Source organism: Alligator sinensis, unplaced genomic scaffold (assembly GCF_000455745.1).
Source record: "Alligator sinensis unplaced genomic scaffold, ASM45574v1 scaffold658_1, whole genome shotgun sequence".
In the NCBI taxonomy this organism is placed as follows: Eukaryota; Metazoa; Chordata; order Crocodylia; family Alligatoridae; genus Alligator; species Alligator sinensis.
Window position 1 is genome coordinate 1670682 of NW_005842109.1, and position 18604 is coordinate 1689285.

Genomic DNA, 18604 nt, shown 5'->3' on the forward strand with positions numbered 1-18604 from the left:
TCAGGGATTATTCACGATAAAAAGGTTATATTGGCTGGCTGGAGTGAAGCAACAAAAGAGTTTAGTGGGGCTGATACTTTTCCCTCCACACTACTGAAGAGTGGCAAGGGGAAGACAAAGACAGAGAAATTTCCAAAAGGCATAAATAGGAGTGAGGTGCCTAGGTACCATGTGAAAAATCTCTCAAGATCTCTAGTCAGGTAGCACTCAAATCCCCTACTGTTCTTATATAGTCACAGGTGGCAGAGTATTTCACACAATTATGTTTTCCTACAGAACAGGAGATCAGCTGCAAGATTAAGATATTAAATGTTGTGAATAATGTTGTGCAGTTTATACAGATTATAATACTCCATAATATTGGAAAGGGTAAATTATTTCAAGGAAATCAAAATTACAAACATATCAGCCTCTTAAAATTTTAAAAATATATACATTTATCAAATGGCCTTCTAATTGTACTACTTTAAGGCTAGTTTATTTAACTCTATTACTACTACTGTAGTAATAATCTAGAGATCTCCACTGATGGCCAGAAATATATTCCCTTGCAAACTTAATATGTACTACATAATGTATAATGAAGCCTTGAAAATATTTTGCAATTATGAAAATGCTGAGGAATAAGGAAAGTTATCAAAGATTTATTTTAACAATAATACTTTAAAAATAAGTCCAATTTGTCAGCTTCCTTTCCTTCTCCTTGTGACAAGTTTTTTTTAGCAGAATTTGCAGATTTGTGGGAATCTGACAGGCCACACCATGAACACTTCTGCTATGGCTTCAAACTTATGACCTCTGGGCTGTGCACTACGCATCTTAGTGCCCACACCACCCCAGCCCTCATTTGTCAGTTAAGACCTAATATAATTTTGAAATTTTATAAATATAGTAAAAACTATTAAAGATGATTTATCCTTATTTTTCTAGGATTCAAAAATATATTTAAAATATAAGAGTTGAGGCCAGAATTTAAATTATTTGTGCTTTTAGAGCAATTTTGACGAAAGAGCAGCTAAAGTACATCTTAAACGAGGTATCCTCAGGGGGTTACTGTTTGATAAGCAAAGTTATTTTTGTATTTAAGAGGACAATTTTATTTTAAAAAGTTTGATTTTAGTTCTCATATTGAATATACATTTTAAAGATGAAAATTTAGAAGAGAAACATTGTATGCCCTTCTGTTCAGAATTCAATGTTAATGAAAAATATAGGTCTGTCACGCTTTCAGAAACTTTTTTTTCTTAAGCAAACATATTAGAAGTGTTTAGCAGGGTGGATAAAAGTAAATGGGTTTTTTTAAAACTCAAAACTTGATTTTTTTAATGTAAATCAGATTATTTTGATTTAATCGTATTTTTATTTTTGTTATGGTACTTTAAAAAAATAAACTTATATAAAGATAGTTTTAATTTAATATATGTTAAAGCTCAAAGATATCATCATGGAATAGGGATTATAACTTATAATTATGTATTATTTGAGACAATATATTCATGTAACCTTTTGAGAAGTTTTTATAAAAGATGACAACAGGCCACGGACTATATTAGGGGCCCAATCTTACAGGGTTCCCAGAGACTCCTTTATAGATGAGAGATAGCAGACCTGATTAGCCACCCATCAGCCCTATTTTCTCTCTACAAGTCTGTGTACACAGTCAAGCCCTTACCTTTCTCTAAAAGTGCAAAGTTGCAAGACGTGAAATGAATAAAGGAAAACAAACAAGAACACACTTTTTGTAGAAAAAAAATGATTAAATTGAGGCTTCCTGCCTAGTGATTTAAATCATGATTTAAAAACCGATATGATTTAAATTAAATCTACCCTGTTGTTTAGTAGCATACACATTACCTTCAGCTGTACTCTTCCTCCATGTATGTTCTTACTGTTCAGAATTTGCTCAACCTCAGTTTTATACTTAACATTATACCCAAGATCATGCTGCACATTAATTCATTTTCATAATGAATTAGGATTTTTTTTAATCCAAGTCTAACACCCCTGTATATCAGCATTAAAAAAGGCAAAAGCAAAACACAAAACTAGTCTTTCCAACCCTGTATCTTTAGCACTGATAGGTAGCATTTTTATGTGAATGTTAATTGTTGGCATTCACATGTTACCACAGGATGATTTAGAACAGCAATTTCTTGGTTCAACTGTTGCTAAAACTCCTTCATAGTTGATTATCCAAACACTATCCCTGTAATCCTATCTGTATCATCTAAAACTCTGTATAAGGACTGGTGACTAAAATTTTAAATCAGAAAAATTCTACTTTTCAATCAGCTATTTTCTCAATGTAACCAAAGTCTAGTTTCTTTTGGTCCCTTAATCACCTTTATTTCTTCTTTTTTTTTTTAAACCAGTGGGTAGATGTTTTGCTTTATCTCATTGATCGTATCAAAGGGTATCTGTTTAGTACACAAACAACAAGATAGTTAACAGCATAATCCTTATAGAAAACTAAATGTTAGCATCACAGGACTGGCCCACTACTTTAGCATGTTATTCACAAAATGCATTTTTGCTAGCCTGCATCCTAAAATGTGGATTTAAAACTAAAACCATGGTTTTGAGAGAAAGTACAGATTGAGATAAAATGAAAACGTACAATTAAAAATCACAATCAGATGGAAAATCTAGTTTGAATTGCATATTTTATCTTGTCTAGCCATTTAACAATACGCAATAGTGAATTACATCTTACTTCTGCTGTCTGCTTTCTATATTAAAAATAGAAGACGGAACTTGGTGTTTAATGCAGTGTAAAAGTGGCATGTTATTGTATTTTTGCAACTGCTTGAATATTATTCCACTTTAACCAACCATGGATATTTCTGTGCAGCTATTACATTCACTGCAATTACAAAAGCATTTCTACGCATTTTGTATGGTTTACCATACAGATTTCTCAGAGCATTCACATCAGTCAGTTCAAGACTTCTAAAAGGTAAAGGAATTTTAATCAGCAGGCAGTAATCTATCTTCAACTCATATCCAAATACTGGAGGGCTGGCAGGTTTTCTATACCAGATAGAACCCAGCTGGCTCAGGGGACCTGTGGACTTTGCACAGCACAGGACCACCAGCATACTGCGGCAGGATGCCCACTATGCAGCATGGACAACAACGCGACACAATGTGTGGGGATGGGGAGCACCCACTGCACAGTATGGTATACCAAGGAGATGCCTGCCACACAGCATAGTGGCAGAGGTCAAGTGGGAGGGAAGAGACACATAGCACCATGCCACACGTGCTTTACACAGCATGTTGCCCCCACCCACGCAGAAATTAGACAGCTGTGCTCCAATACATTTCAAGCTAACTGTAAAAGTGATTTGGAAGTGTACGTTTATCCTGCCAACAAAATATATAGTCCTTCTTGATGAAGTCAGATTTCAAATACAACAGTGAAGGGGCTGCAATGCTGCCATTATTATTTTTGTGAATGCTCATGACTGCTGGTATTCACCAAGTCAAAATGTATTACTTCAGTTCCTACTGTAACATCGCAGCTGCAAATAGGCTTCCTGTTACTGTCAACCAGATGCAGGTGATGATAAAAGGAACCCATGAATAGAATTATCTTCTAAGGATACATCTGAGTTTTTCCAAACATCTCACATCCAACTGGTCAGAAAAGGTGACGACACTTTTTTCCAATCAAAACAGCAGTTTCAATAGAAATTTCACTGGGCAAGTTTCTTGGGCGTAGGACAGAATCTTAAAAAGGGAGAGAAGTGCTCACACCCCTGTCTGTAATGCGAGAGACCCAGGTTAGACTTCCTGCTATACCTGATTGGCAACAAGTACTTGAACAAAGTGGAGGAGAGATTCTAATTCTAATCTGAGACACCCACATCCTGATGGAGTGCCTTGACCACCCTGCTATTGCTTCATTTAAGTTGTGTTGTCTGTCCACATCTGTTGCCACAAAAAGGCAAGGTCCTTTTCTGCCACTTCTCAGAACAAACACACAAAACAGAGTTCAAAACCTTGAAACGTTCACAAAGCAATTCTTTTCAGCTGGTGTGCAGATCGCCACTCAAAAACTTAAGTTTCATTTTAGTTTACTATCATCACGGGGGAGCCAGGGAGCAGTATGGACTGAAGCAGATGAAAGTCTAAGAGACTCTTGTTGTACAAAATGTTCAGCCACTTTTGGTTGTGTAAAGGGCTGACTCATTTTAACAAATTATACTTGGGACCATGATAGATCCTTCTTTATGACTGGGGAAAAAAAATTCTCACTTCCCTCTGTTGTCAGGGAACATCAAAAAAACCACAAAGATAAAGGAGCTCCTTGGCTTCTAAGATGGAGGCCTCCAAGGTAAGATCCAAAGGACAGACATAGGACTTGACTTATCTGAAGCAGGGCATAGCTAAAGATATATTGAGCACTTAAATTATAGTGGAAAAGATGCACAGATTTGCTATGAATATACAGACTTCGCTGGATACCCTGGTTAAGTAAGTTCAGGGAGTGGAAGACAGTTTCTGCCTGCATGGATTGGGCTGTGGAAATGACCAGGCCGACAGGCTCTGGCAGGAAGGAGCTGCAGGGAATGAGAGAAAATGAAAGACAAAGCAGATCCAGGAGATGCAACATCCAGATTGTTGGAGTCCCTGAGGGGTGCAAAAAAAGGTAAACCTACCAAATTTTGGGGGAGACAGGGAGAGCACATTATCAGCATGTTAAAACTCACTTTGAACACTGATTTGTGAATAGAGAGAGGCCCACAAGTCTCAACAGAGGAAGCCTGATCCAGGAGGAATACTGAGGAGGACCTTTGTAGCCAAGTTCCTGAGATTTTCTACCAAAAAGCAAAAGTGCTCAAAGCTCCCAGAGAACTAGGACATGGGGTGAGCCTGGCATTCGCATGATGCTGTTTCTTGACGTTCCCCCTTGTAGTACAAATACATTAGATTTTAGACATAAGGCTTAAAATTAGACATGATGCTTTATTTTTGCAATATGCTTCTGTATTCAACATGGCTTGCTAACAGCTTCTGCATATAGGTTAAAGACAGCTTTACACATAGAGTTTCACAATCGCACCTGTTCAGTGACCTAGAATTACACGAAGATAAGGGGTTACTAAAGGACATTGAGTTTACCACAGCTTCCCCAACACGCATGCGCCTTCATCTATCCCATAATAAGTTGAGTCTAACTTAAAAGGTCCTAACATCCTGTGGAAACTTAGACGTAACAGTAAAATTGTGAAACTGCCAATAGCTGTAAGACACGCTACAGTTCTTTGTTTAGGTAAGCTATAAAAGACCCTCAGACAAAGACTGGGGGTCGACTCTGCTTTGGGTTACTTAACCCCTTTGTCGACTGATTGCGCAATCAATAAACTTATAATGGACTCAGCCTGAGTGTGACTCCCTCCTTGAGGTATTTGGGAAAGGCCTCCAGGGGCATGAAACTAGCAATTTGTGCAACACCCTGAAGTGGCCGAAAAGCAGGCTTGTTTAAACCAACAAAACTACAGACCAAATGCAAGCAGCTGTGATTCAGGATGGCAAGATACCTCATGAAGTACAATTCGCTAAAGGAAAACCTACTGTTTCTCTGACCCTAAGGAAGCAGAAACTTTTATTACCTTCAAAATATCTGGAAAGGAGGAATATACGGAATAATCTGAGTTGTACAAAAACACAAAGGAATGAAAGCAAGGTTTTTTGGACTGCTGAACACAGGTTGTTAATGTGCAGCATTCATATGATTTTTGTTAATGTCTTTGTCTTTATTTTTGCAAAGTGTTGGAGACAGCTTTGGGTTATACTTGCCTGAACCTACCTGGTGGACCTAGTATGTCACGCATTAAATTTACTTTTAGTATTTCTTGTACTTTGTCATTAGTTTTTTTCTTTTCCTCTTCCCCTTAGTGATCTTTTCAATAGTGTGCTTGTGAACGTATGTTATGAGCTTTAACTGTACAAGAGAACGACGTTATTACATGCTACAGCAGCATACAGAAAAATGTGCTAAGTTGCAAGCTATATAACAAAATTGAATATAGAAGATCAAGTCACTGAGAATGGTGAAGCCTAATGTTGATCTTGGAATGTAAAGGGCTTTAACAGCCCTATTAAAAAGAAAAAAATATATATTTTCTTTAAAGACAAGTGTTGGATATTGCTATGCTTCAAAAAACTTCAGTCAGTAAAAGAATCTCAAAAATTATAGCATGACTGGGTGGGGTTTAGCAATCTCTAGCGAGCACAACAGTCATGTAGTGTTTCTATTCTAGTGCATAAAAAATTGTTCCCCCATTTAATTGGCACAGCTGATGATCCATAAGGTAGATTTGTTCATGCAAATGTTAAATTATACATTCTGCACTGGGACCATAAATACATCCTAATCCAACATTTCATCATTTTTTTTTTTCAGTAAAGCGCTCTGAATTTGGGAAATACCTTTTTCTATTTTGCCGAAGACTAGAAAACATGTTTGGATCCTGCCATTGATAGGTCTTATGCCCCTCTATCCATGAAGTGTACCAGAAGTTATATGTCAGACCTGGGTTTAATAGATATGTGGTAAATACTGAATCCAGCAATAAGAGATTATGGGATTTTTGCCATCTATTTCATTCAGTATATTCTAGAATTGATTACTTTTTAATTTCTCAAAGCATAACTGACTCAATGTCAAGTGCCTCTATTGGCTCATGCCAAGGTGGAGCTTCGACTCTGCTCCACAGAGACCAGTAATCTGGTCTCAATACTACTCAATACATCCCTGTTGAATTATTATAAATTTGAAGTATTAATTACAAAGGATTTAAAAAATTTTATGGAACTTAATCAACCTACTGTTTCCTCCTTTTTGACAGTTTGGGAAACTACAAAACCCTCTTATGAGGGCATATATTGCATGCTTCTGCATAAAAAGGACAATAGATACATTAAAAAGAAAATCCTCATTTTAGGATTTAATTTAAGTCATGAATCCTTTGCCTGATAAACCATATAGTCTTACCAGTACAAAATGCAAATTGAATGAATTACTGTCCCAGAAGGTGAAGTATGCTGTATATAATTATGCCAAGATTACTGAGTATTGAGGGAATATGCAGAAAGATTACCAACACATAGACTAAAGAATAAATCCAACCATAATAAAATATCAGCTATGAGACTCACTCAAGAAAATCCATGTGACCCTTAGACAAATCTACCAACAGTTCACTCAACTCTATTCTAATATGCACACAGAAAACCTGAATGTTACTAGTCAGAGAATAAGTTCCTAGATGTTCCTTACACAACAAATTTCAGAGAGGAAGAAAGAAATTTTGAAGGCTCCTTTGTCATTCATTATATAAAAGAACTTGGGCCTTAAAGGACATAAACAATAATAAAGGTCTGAATAATGATGGATTTCTGGTGGCATTTTAAAAAAGATTTAAAGATATACGGTTACTTCAATTATTGAATACATATATTATAAATATTGATAATAATATATGTATTCAATTATTATTATTATAGCAAAGTATACTACCAACCACTTTACATGAACTTATTTCCGTACTGTTAAACCCAGCAAGGTTTCTCCGAATTGTGCTAAACCAATTTCTTTAATAAAGACACCAAAATCCAGGCCAAAAACTTTATTACACACACTGCAATGTTTTCCTTATGTTAGTTCACAAAAATCAAGCAGGATTTATTTGAGAGGCATGGTTCAGATAATGTACATCTAGTTATTGGTATAGTAGCAGCAATACAAGATTCCAAAGTCCCTGTGACTCTTACCACCTGATGCAGAAAAAGCCTTTGATTATGTTTCTTGGAAAGTAACCCATTTCCTGTATTACAAAAGATGGGATTTGGTAAAGAATTCATAAGATGGATATAGTTGTTGTATACAAATCCCACTTCAAGAGTTGTGATCAATAATGTTCAAATAGAACATTATTCAAGTAGAATATCTACTTCCTATGCAAAGGGGGGACTCAACAAGGTTACCCATTATCCTCCCTTCTAGATGATTTAGCACTGGAACCATTGGCTACCTCTATAAGGAATGAGTGCTATAAAAGGCACTATGGTACGAGAAAGTGAACACAAGAGCCTGCTGCATGCAGATGATGCACTAATACTTCTGTCACAGCCTGAGAGATTAGTTTAGGGGTGGGCAAAATACGGCCCGTGGGCTGGATGTAGCCCGCCAAGCACTCTCATCTGACCTGCAGCACCCACCAACAAATTGTGCTCTGCCCAGTACTTCTGTCCATGAGGGTGGGAGCAAGGCATCCATGTGTACAACTCCCCCTCCCCACCAACATACTCTATTGCGCCTTGCTCTCATCCTCATGGGCGGAAGGGCTGAGCCTGGCCAGCACATACCTTCTGAGAAGGCTGCTGCTGCCACAGCCACCGAGAACTTGTTCGGCTTCCCCTGACTCCAGGTCACTCTGGGCAGCAGGTAGGGAAGCAGTGGGAACAAAGCTGCAGCTAGGAAGGAGCGTGGACTGTGGGGCTGGCAGCAGCACAGAGTCTGCACCCAGGGGGGCAGCGGCAGCACGGAGCTTGTGTGGGCAGTGTGTCGATGTAAGGAAGGGAGGTCAGGGGGTGAAATGACTGCCGACACGCACACTCCCCTTATGGCACGCAGCTGCTGCAGGTACTGGCAGCAGCAGCAGGCAGGGGCGCCACACTCCCCTCATAGCAGCAGGCGGGGGCACTCAGGGTGCTTGTGCCCGGCGGGGTGCAGCTTCAGCCAGTGCTGCACATTGCAGTGAGGGGTGCTGCCTCGGCTGGCTTTCCCATCAGGGCTGCGTGGCATTGGAGGGAAGCCCCAGGTGCCTTTCCCTGGGGGGGTGGAGAAGGCAGCTGGCTCCAGTACCTGGGGCTTCCCTCCCATGCCCAGGAAGTGTGGGGAGCACTGGCAGTACTGCCCAGCAGAGGCAGCACCCCTCACTGCAATGTGCAGCACTGGCTGAAGCTGCACCCCGCCGGGCACAAGCACCCTGAGTGCCCCCGCCTGCTGCTATGAGGGGAGTGTGGGGGGGTCCCACACCCTCCCACCCCTCACACCCACACTCTGCCCCCACATACCCCATGCTTCTCACACACACAGCCACACCCTCTCACAAACTGCCACCCCCGCAGTCCCCACCATACGCACACCCCACCACACCTACCCACAATATACAAGACTAAGAATTTATTCTCGAGTTATTATGCAATCACTTCTATATACAGTATGCAAACACAAAAAATGACAAACATATTTTTGTAATAAAATTAAAACATGATATAGTAGGTGTTTGACTTTTAGCGTATGATTTGTTTTTGTTTTTCCTTCTGGTTCTAAGACGGCAACCCCTCTCCCCACTCCCAAAATGAGGATTTCCAGGGGGCAAGGGGTTAGGGGTGGGACTTCTAGTCCCAAAATGGTAACCTGGGGTGGGGAAACTGGAAAGGGGCAGGGCTACCCATGCAGCCCTTGACTGCTCAACCAAAACTCATTAAGCGGCCCTCCACCCAAAATAATTGCCTGCCCCTGGATTAGTGCCTGCCCTCTGATCATTTATCAACCAGAAGACCTTCCATTCACTGGGGCTGCCCCCTGATTTTGCGGGCAGAACATAGGCTCAGGAAGCCATTTCACAGGCCAAGTGTGGTGAGACCAGCCCCCATGCCTGTGATAAGCCAAAAGTGCTCCAGGGGCCCCACCCCTCGCCACTGAATCGCTTACAAGGCCTCTCTGTCATATGGCCACAGCAATCGCCACTGATTGGCTACAAGGGCTGTCCATCATGCAGCCATACCCCTCGCTACCAACTGGTGGAGGGGGGCACAGTCAAATGACAGGCAGCCAGCACAGCCAATCAGTGGCGAGGGGCAACAGCCATTTTGTAGGTAGCCCTTCAAGTGGGGAGCCCCTCCCCCCTGGCAAGTTGCTGCAGAGCTTGGTAGGTTTTTTTTTTTCTTCTCTGTTTGTTTTGGAGGGTTCCCCCTATCCCGCCAAATGGATTTCACAAGCATTGCCTGGATTGAGTTAAATCCATGAAATCACAAGTTCAGTAGGTACCTAATTATCAACCACCCTAAATTCTACTTATCATTGTCTATCTACTTCTCCAAGGTCTATGTTTTTGCAGTTTGACAAGTTTGGAAAAACTGGGCAAACTTAGTGAAGTTTCATCCTTTGTTATATTGGAAGGCCTTTATCTGAGGCATTCCTTTATGAAGTACGGGTCCCACAACAGACGTGGAGAAAGTAGATGGATGGATAAGGGTATTGTGCATGTAGAACAGTTTCTAGTTGGGAACCATATTCAATCCTTTACCAAGTTATGTGATGATTCTGACCTTCCAAAGACAGTTGAATGGCAATATATGCAGTTGTATCAAGTATTAAAAAAAAAAAAAAAATCAGTGTGGACCCAAAGTTTTAGATATAGCAAATATTCCAAACGCTCTGCATCTCTTCCCCATTCTCTGCCATCACTCTCTGACTATATACAATGTTATATAATAGACCAGATACAAACTATTTAAAACTGAAGTGGAATAGAGACATAGGTACTCAGAAGACAGAATCCTAGTGGAAATCAGCAAATCACATCAAGTAATCTTAACATCAAGTAATCTTAAGACTTTGTCTCATACAACAAGAGTTTGTTGGGCCTTTTTTTTTTTTTTTTAAATTTGCGCTGATTTCCCTCAAATTAAAAAATTAAAGATATTGTCAGTAGATACATGTTAGGGATTTGATGCGCTGCAGGCAACTCTTGGTCACGCCTTATCATCAATTCTTTTTCAAAATAAATTATAGCTAAAGTTAACATGGTTTTGAAGAAGGCACTGAGACCTTTAACAAACGTGTGAGAGCCTGGCTATATCCCTAAGTAATTCAAATGGAATCCTTCCCAAATTGTATTCTTACAGTTGGCCTTATTAGTAACATGCAGGATTATATTGCTGCATTGGAAAAGCAGGACATCGCCAAAAGGTCAAAGTCTTGTATAATGAGATGGCATAACTGGCATTTAAGGAGTTACATTTAGCAGATTTAAACTGCTTCAAAAAGTTTAGTGCAATTTGGAAGGAATTCTTGGCAAGTTTTAGTAGCTACAGCATTGCTCATAGCACATATCCCTTCTTTTATCCCTCCCTCTTCCTTCTTCTTTTTTTGCTTACATTTTGCGACATAGTTCAGGTTGACTTATAATTTAATTAATATTACCTATTTTTGTATTGAGTTTAAAAATCTCAAAACTTTAAAAAACAATAATTATGTGATGATCATGGTATGAGATATGAGCTCTGCTTTTAAAAAATCAGCATTCTAGACAACACCCCATGATAAAGAATATCTGACATATAAGCAAGAGTTAATTACCTGATAATCACTTTCTTGCTATATTACATTACTATAATCAATAACAAACATGCTGAATCCTTCTCTACTCAGCTTCAGAAGCAATCCAATCTGTCAACCAAGAATCATGGCACAGAATTTCCCAGCTCTTCCTCATCATGTATCCAAAGCTGTAAAACTGAATTGTACGAATACGCATATTAACCAAATGAGTCTTCCCTTTGTGAAAATCTAAGTTCAATTGTGTTTTATTTTTTTAGTATGCTTATTCATATAATTTAGCTTTCCAGCTTTGAAAGAACTAGTTAGCAAAAATGGAAAAGCCAGGGTTTCTAGATCACAATCCTTGTTTGACAAATCTGATGAGGTCTGAGTTGGAGTAAGGAAGGATATCATCTGACTGTAGCTTCAGAGACCTCTTCCTGCACACCCAATTTAGTAAACTGACCAATTCACAGGCAATGCAGAACATAGCCTTGCCATTGTATTCCAAAAAGAAAATTCTCTTGCACATCTTTAAGGCTCAGTGGAAGAGGACTGGAGATAACTAACATTTTGACTATGCATTAATTTTTTGCATTTAAGCTGCTTTTGCCACACCAGTTGATTGACTAAATTTACAAAATTCTATATTCTTTTGGACCCATCTTCTCCTCTTTCCTACATGGACAACACTAGTAACAACAACATTTTTGCAACACATTTCTTGCAGGGATCTCAGACTGCTTACAAACATTCAAGCCTCTTTGAATACCCACCACACAGGTGCAGCTGCATACATTTATACATCCAGTAGTTTTGTTTTCACTTACTTTATGGCAAAAACAATTGATGAGGATCAGTGTTCAGCAACAATAAAACCCTTATTTTTAGGACAACAAAACTATTTTCCCTACTTTATAGCATGATACAGAAATGACATTCCTGTTTAAAAACCTAGTACATTAATAGTAATGCCAATCTAATATCAGAACTAGTCACAATAATGGATCAACCACATTTCTTTGAAAAATAAAAAAAGTATGACTTATTACTGTGACCTCTTCCCCACATCTTCTCCCCAGACAGCTGCTCCCAGCTTATAAAGTTATACCTTTTTTTAATTCATGTTACTGTGGTCAAAGCACTGCTCAAGACCTTTACTAATTATTTCTTAAATAAAGAATATTTTTTTGAAAACTAAACACTAATTTTGAAAAGAAAAATCGAGTTTCCACAGCATGGCTAGGCTGACGACAAAAATCAATAAAAGCATTAATGTCTATTGATCAGCAGTTGCATTTCTGAAGACTTGAATAAGAGTTTAATGGTCTCAATGTAATCTCTACAAAACATTCATTCACATCACAAAATGTATCAAGCAAAAATATTATAATTTTGTCTGACTGAATCTCTGGTTCAGAAACACTTAGAATCATAGAAAAGTAAGGCTGGAAGGGACTACAGAATGTCAACTAGTTCAACCCTCTGCTCAAGGCAGGATCATCCCTATTTAAACTATCCTATTAAAAAGTGTTTTTCTAACCTATTCTTAAGTCTACACAAATAGCCAGAAGAGGTATTATAACTTAAGATCAAAGTGAGTATACAAAATGCTAAAATTTCACTCATGTTAATGCTGGCCCTAAACAAGTCCCTTCCTTACAAGCATGCTGGTATGATGGTGCATAGAATGTACCAGATGCCAAGTAAGGCGTGACCAAATTTAATTCAGCAAGTAAAATGCTAAGTTTTCACAAAATTTTTTTTACCAGTTTTAGGCGTTCTTTTCTCCTTTTGCTAAAAGAACTTGATGATCCAGGTTCTGATTCCTGACCGCCTGATTTACCATCATCCTCCTCTTCGTCGTCCTCATCCTCATCTTCAAAGCACCATTCAGGTCGTTCAGGTGGTGGTGGTGCGTCCTCTACATCTCCATAACGGCGGAACAGTTCTTTCAAATAGTCACCTTTATAGATACCTGGTGGTCTGGCTTGTGCAAAAGTAGCCACTGCAGCTTCAATACTGTCAAAGTAAACAACAAAAAAAAGTGAGAGTTACTTATTTGTGCCTGCTAAATTATGTCAGTCTATACATTATCTAGGTGTGCGACAGCTTGTCTTAAAAATCAAAAAGAAACTATTTTATTGTCAAGAATTGATACCATCTTGATCTGACTCTCAAATTCCTTGCTTTATCCTATATGAAACATTGTGTTAAAAAAAAGCTGGTAGTTACTGCTACTTGTACAACAGTCTCCATTATTAGTTATTAATTAAGTTCTACTCAGACTCTGAGAGACAGCTATAGCTCAGACTACTTTCTGGCCCCTTACATTTGCTAGTACTTCTCTTTTGGACTTGTGAGAAAAAAGGTTCACAATAGCAAGAGAAAAGGAAAGGGAAAAAATGAAGATAAATACAGAGCTATGTGGGGAGGAGAAAAACTCAAAAATAAACAATCAATGAGCCGATGGAATCATCAACACTTTTCAACAGCTAAAGAAGTTTTCCAAGACTCATTTTGCTCACTTTAAGACACTGTTCTACTACGCTATAAAGAAGTGTTTAAGTCCATCTTGAACAAACCGATTTCTCTCCTAGTTCCTCTTTAGAGTCCACTCCTGTCCAAACACTGACAGAAACCTACATTTTTTGCCGAATTGGAGGCTATATCTATAATATAAACAAGTATTACTGAGGGCACACTCATATCTGCAATGCACACCATATAACACCCTTTTAGATTTCTTCATATGCTTCTCTGCCATCTTGAAACTGAAACAAAAGGCAGATATTATTAGACTGTGGAGATGTCAAAATACTCTTCAGCTGAATCAAAGGAAAGGGGGCGGAGGGGACAGAGAAAGCAAAAAAGGAAAGACATTTAAATCCCAACAGAAACAGTTTTAATGGGGGTTTTGTGCTGTGCAGAATAGGAATGTGTGCAGTCTAAGAACTATTGTATAAGACCAAAGGGAGGCAGGTTTCCCAGGGTGGGTAGAAGAAAAAGGAAAAAAGACACCAATTTGGAATGGCAAAAGACTGGACAGTGGTCAGATATTAAGAATGCCGGGCAGAGTAAAATAATCCAAGCATTTAAATTATAGAGAAACAGGATGTGAAGAAAGATCTGAAGATTGATTTTTAAACTTCAGAAGACCAGCTGCATCTTGGTAACTCCCCTAAACTGCTTCCCAGTACCTGGAAGTCAATCTCCCAGAGAAACCAAAAGCAACTTGGAAGCAAGCAAGCAAGCTCTGGGCCAACACTCAAAACTTAAGTCTCCAATCAGTGTTTGTCCTTGATTATTCTCTCTTGGCATAGTATTAAAGAATAGATTATAATAAAACCTAAGAATGCAGCTTAGGTTTCAGGGGGGAAAAACCCCTACCATGATAGGAAAGACACTTCCAGATTTCAGAAATTGTAATGCCTTGAGGGAAACAAGTTGCAAGAAGAGCATCAAATGAGTTTTCCCAGTGACTAGCTGGAGAGCTCTGTCAAGATGACCTTTCTTTAAGCTAGCTGTAAAACAGATCTCAACATTCACAGTGCATCTGTGGCCATCCTACATCATCTGTCTAAAGAATAAATATAGATGGATTATTCTACATGGAAAACTTATCTGTGAATAAGAATCCCTCAACTTAAAAAGATACAGCAAACACGTTTTTTCTTAACACATGGCATATATATCTTGTGGTCACTAGGGGTGCACCGAAAAGATTTGCCTTAGCCAATACCAATAGCCAATGATTAACCAATCGTATCTCCTGATGCCAGCTGGATAACCAATATTTAGTAAGAGTGCAAAGGCATTTTAAACTACTGACATAAACCTTTTCTTTTTTGTTTGTTTGGCATTTATCAGAAACACACACACATCCCTCCTGTCTGCTCTGAACCCTCGATGAAGGCGGTGACATCCTTATTCCCATGCCCCCTCATCCATGGCTACTACCTGCAGCCCCACTCCCTGCGTAGCCTGTGCTGCCATCCCGGGCAGGCGGGGCAGGGCAGACCCTCATGCAGACAGCGATGCCAAGCACATTTGGAGCCCCAGAGCACGCTGCTGCCTCAGCACCAGCAAGCCCCATGCAGCCGAGCTCCTGCAGCCACCAGACAGAAGCCACTTTTGCAAAGGTGCCTGGTGCCCGGCAGAACAGAATGTCCCTCGCGTGTCGCCTTACCCCACCCACACGCAGCCCATCTGTGGCAGCCCCAGCACTCGGGCCCCAGCTCCATGCAAGGTGTTGCCTTGGCAGTGGCAGCAGCAGCTGGTAATGGTTCCTTGGTTGCTGAGCACAGCACACTGTGACTGCTCCCCAGCACTCCCTCGCCCTTCCACTGTTCGCCTGCACCTGTAGTCTGCTGCAGGCTAAGGCCAGCGGCGAGGCGTGGGGACTGGAATATGCCACCAGGGTGCTCTGGGCACACACCCATAATTATTGGATACCCAAAAAGGCCCAAAAAGTCGATAACATCATTTCTCCTTTTATCGGTGCTAATCCAATAGCCAACTGATATACTGGTGCACCCCTACTGGTCACCTTACAAAAATGCTTTTTATGATGGTTTTTCACTATTGTAGCTGCATTTTGTCTACCATTTCTAACAACTTTGGCCTTTCTTTACAGAAGTGACAAAGATGAATAAATCTTATAGTTTCATAGTTTTAGGGTCGGAAGGGACCTAATAGATCTTCTAGCCCGACCCCCCACCAGGGCGGGAGAACAACAAAAGAACCCTAAACAAAAAACGGGACTCAAATGAGTCCAGCCAGGTAGGTATCCAGCCTCTTCTTAAAGATCCCCAGGGTAGGGGCCAGCACCACCTCCCTTGGAAGTTGGTTCCAGCTCCTAGCCGCCCTAACTGTGAAGTAGTTTTTTCGGATGTCCAATCTGTACCTCCTCTCCATCAATTTGTGCCCATTACTCCTTGTTATGCCAGCGGGGGCTAGGGGAAACAGCGTCTCCCCCAAACCCTTCTGGTTCCCCCTAGTGAGTTTATAGACGGTCACCAGGTCCCCCCTCAGCCTTCTCTTGTGGAGGCTGAATAGGTTCAGGTCCTGCAGTCTCTCACTGTAGGGTCTGCCCTGTTGTCCCCGGATCATGCGGGTGGCCCTCCTCTGGACCTTCTCCATGTTGTCCACATCCCTCCTGAAATGGGGCACACAGAACTGGACACAATACTCCAGCTGCGGCCTGACCAGCGTCGCATAGAGGGGGAGGATCACCTCCCTGGCTCTACTCGAGATGCACCTGTGGATGCACGACAAGGTCCGGTTAGCCCTGCCAACCATGACCTCGCATTGTCGGCCCATGTTCATCTTGGAGTCAATAATGACACCAAGATCCCTTTCCGCCTCCGTGCTCTCAAGTAGGGAGTTCCCCATCGTATAGGTGTGCTGCTGGTTCCTACTACCCAAGTGCAGCACCCTGCACTTGTCCGTATTGAAACACATCCTGTTCCTATTTGCCCACCCCTGTAACCTATCCAGATCCTTCTGCAATCTCTCTCTCCCTGCTAGCGTGCTCACCTCCCCCCAAATTTTGGTGTCATCAGCGAATTTAAACAGGTTGCTTTCCACCCCAGCATCAAGATCGCTGATGAAGAAATTGAACAGCGCAGGCCCCAGGACCGAGCCCTGGGGGACTCCACTACCCACCTCCCCCCAAGTCGAGTATGATCCATCCACCACCACCCTCTGAGTGTGACTCTTCAGCCAATCTGCAATCCATCTTATATGTATCTTATACATACAATTAATAATTTACTAAATCAAAACTAAAAAACAAATGTTATTCATTATAAAAACCAATTACCATACTACCAGAACCACAAAAAGAAATAAAATATGGCAAAGTTTCAGAATATAAAGTTAACTATGAAAAGTAAGAACTCCTAAACTCCAAGTTTGAAAACCTTTTTTGGATACTGAAAGAAAGCATAAGTTCTAGGAATTTAGATTCAAGAACAAATTTGAAATAAATTTTAAATTTAAAAAAAGATTAATAGAAAAGAGTGAGATTTATATTATGCAGAGTTCTAAGGAAAAGGAGGTGAGAAGAGAATTATTATATCGATGTCAAGTAACACAAAAGCTTAACATAAACTGAAGCAAAAACTGTCAGAGACTGAAAGGAAGAGAAGCCTGTGGACATGGACTTGAGTTAAGGAAGCACTGATGCTAGAGGTCTACATATATGTGTTAGGGGATTAGATTTTTGGATTAATGTCTTTAAACATTAAATTTGTTATTTGGTAAGTTGGATTCATTTATAAATAAAACGTTTAAAAATGAAATTTAAAAGAAAAAGAAAACTAAAATCAAGACTTGGCCAACCAATTTAAGGTTGGCATGTCCCCCAGAAGTAAGGAAATGAGAGGTGAGACATGGCAGCAAGCAGTTTTAGCTCAAAGTCTTGCCTTCTGGAGCAAGGACCCATGGTGGCTCAAGTTAAGATTTGCTGTTTTTAAAGTAGTTAGGGGAACTTAAAGAACCCATTTCATCAATACACAGGACTTGCTAGCATCCTGCCAAACAATGTTCAGATCTAAATCCACAGGCTCAGCTGAAGCCTTGTGTCATTTGTATTTCTTGGGTCGCTAGAATTCAAGTGAACTGTGAAAAAAGAATCTTTTCTCAAGACAGGCTGAGACCCCCTTATTGCACATGCCTACAATAGTAATGGAAAAGAGTGACATTAGTTTCCCTTCACAGGTGACCCCACTACCCATATAACAGCCTTAAGATAAACTTTATTCTCAGTTGTAAAAAAGAGCAGCCAGAGAAGAAATGGTTCTTCAAATAAGAGTTGCAAAGCATATATATATTACCAAGATCTTAGGGAGTCAGACCTTATATCAAGGTTAAGGGGGAAGGAGAGGAAATCCTGTGTTTAAAGGATATCATTAAATGCACAAAAGTCATCCTTGACATGACAAAGCTTTTAGTAATTTTTCTTCTGAAGTATTGACACTGTTTTAAACCATGGATTTTTATCCTGGAAATTCTTAGATACTTAACAATAAGCTGCAACACACATACTGCATTTGTTGGAAAAAGCCCCAAAAGGACCTGGAAGCGTGTATCTGTTTCATTTCAGATATATGCATACATGTCACTTTCCTGCTGCTCTATTTACTTAATTCTTTTGGGCATGCAAAGAGCAAAGGAGTTCCAATAAACCTACATGGAAATGCAATAAAAAAGCCACCTATCAGTCTGTTCTAATACTCTTCATTCTCTACAAGGGAAAGA

At 40.0% G+C, this 18604-nt stretch overlaps 1 protein-coding gene across 6 annotated transcripts in view; it reads right to left on the bottom strand.

Annotated features, from left to right (window-relative positions):
* Positions 1–18604, bottom strand: part of RNGTT (RNA guanylyltransferase and 5'-phosphatase) — a 361441-nt gene that overhangs the window by 323412 nt on the left and 19425 nt on the right. For all 6 annotated transcript variants that reach the window (XR_003094276.1, XM_025205262.1, XM_025205261.1 and 3 more), the window contains exon 5: positions 13111–13363. Coding sequence is in view for 5 of the 6 variants with exons in the window: in XM_025205262.1 (XP_025061047.1) it covers positions 13111–13363 (253 nt within the window). In the remaining variant the exon portion in view is untranslated. The remainder of the gene's footprint in view (positions 1–13110; positions 13364–18604) is intronic.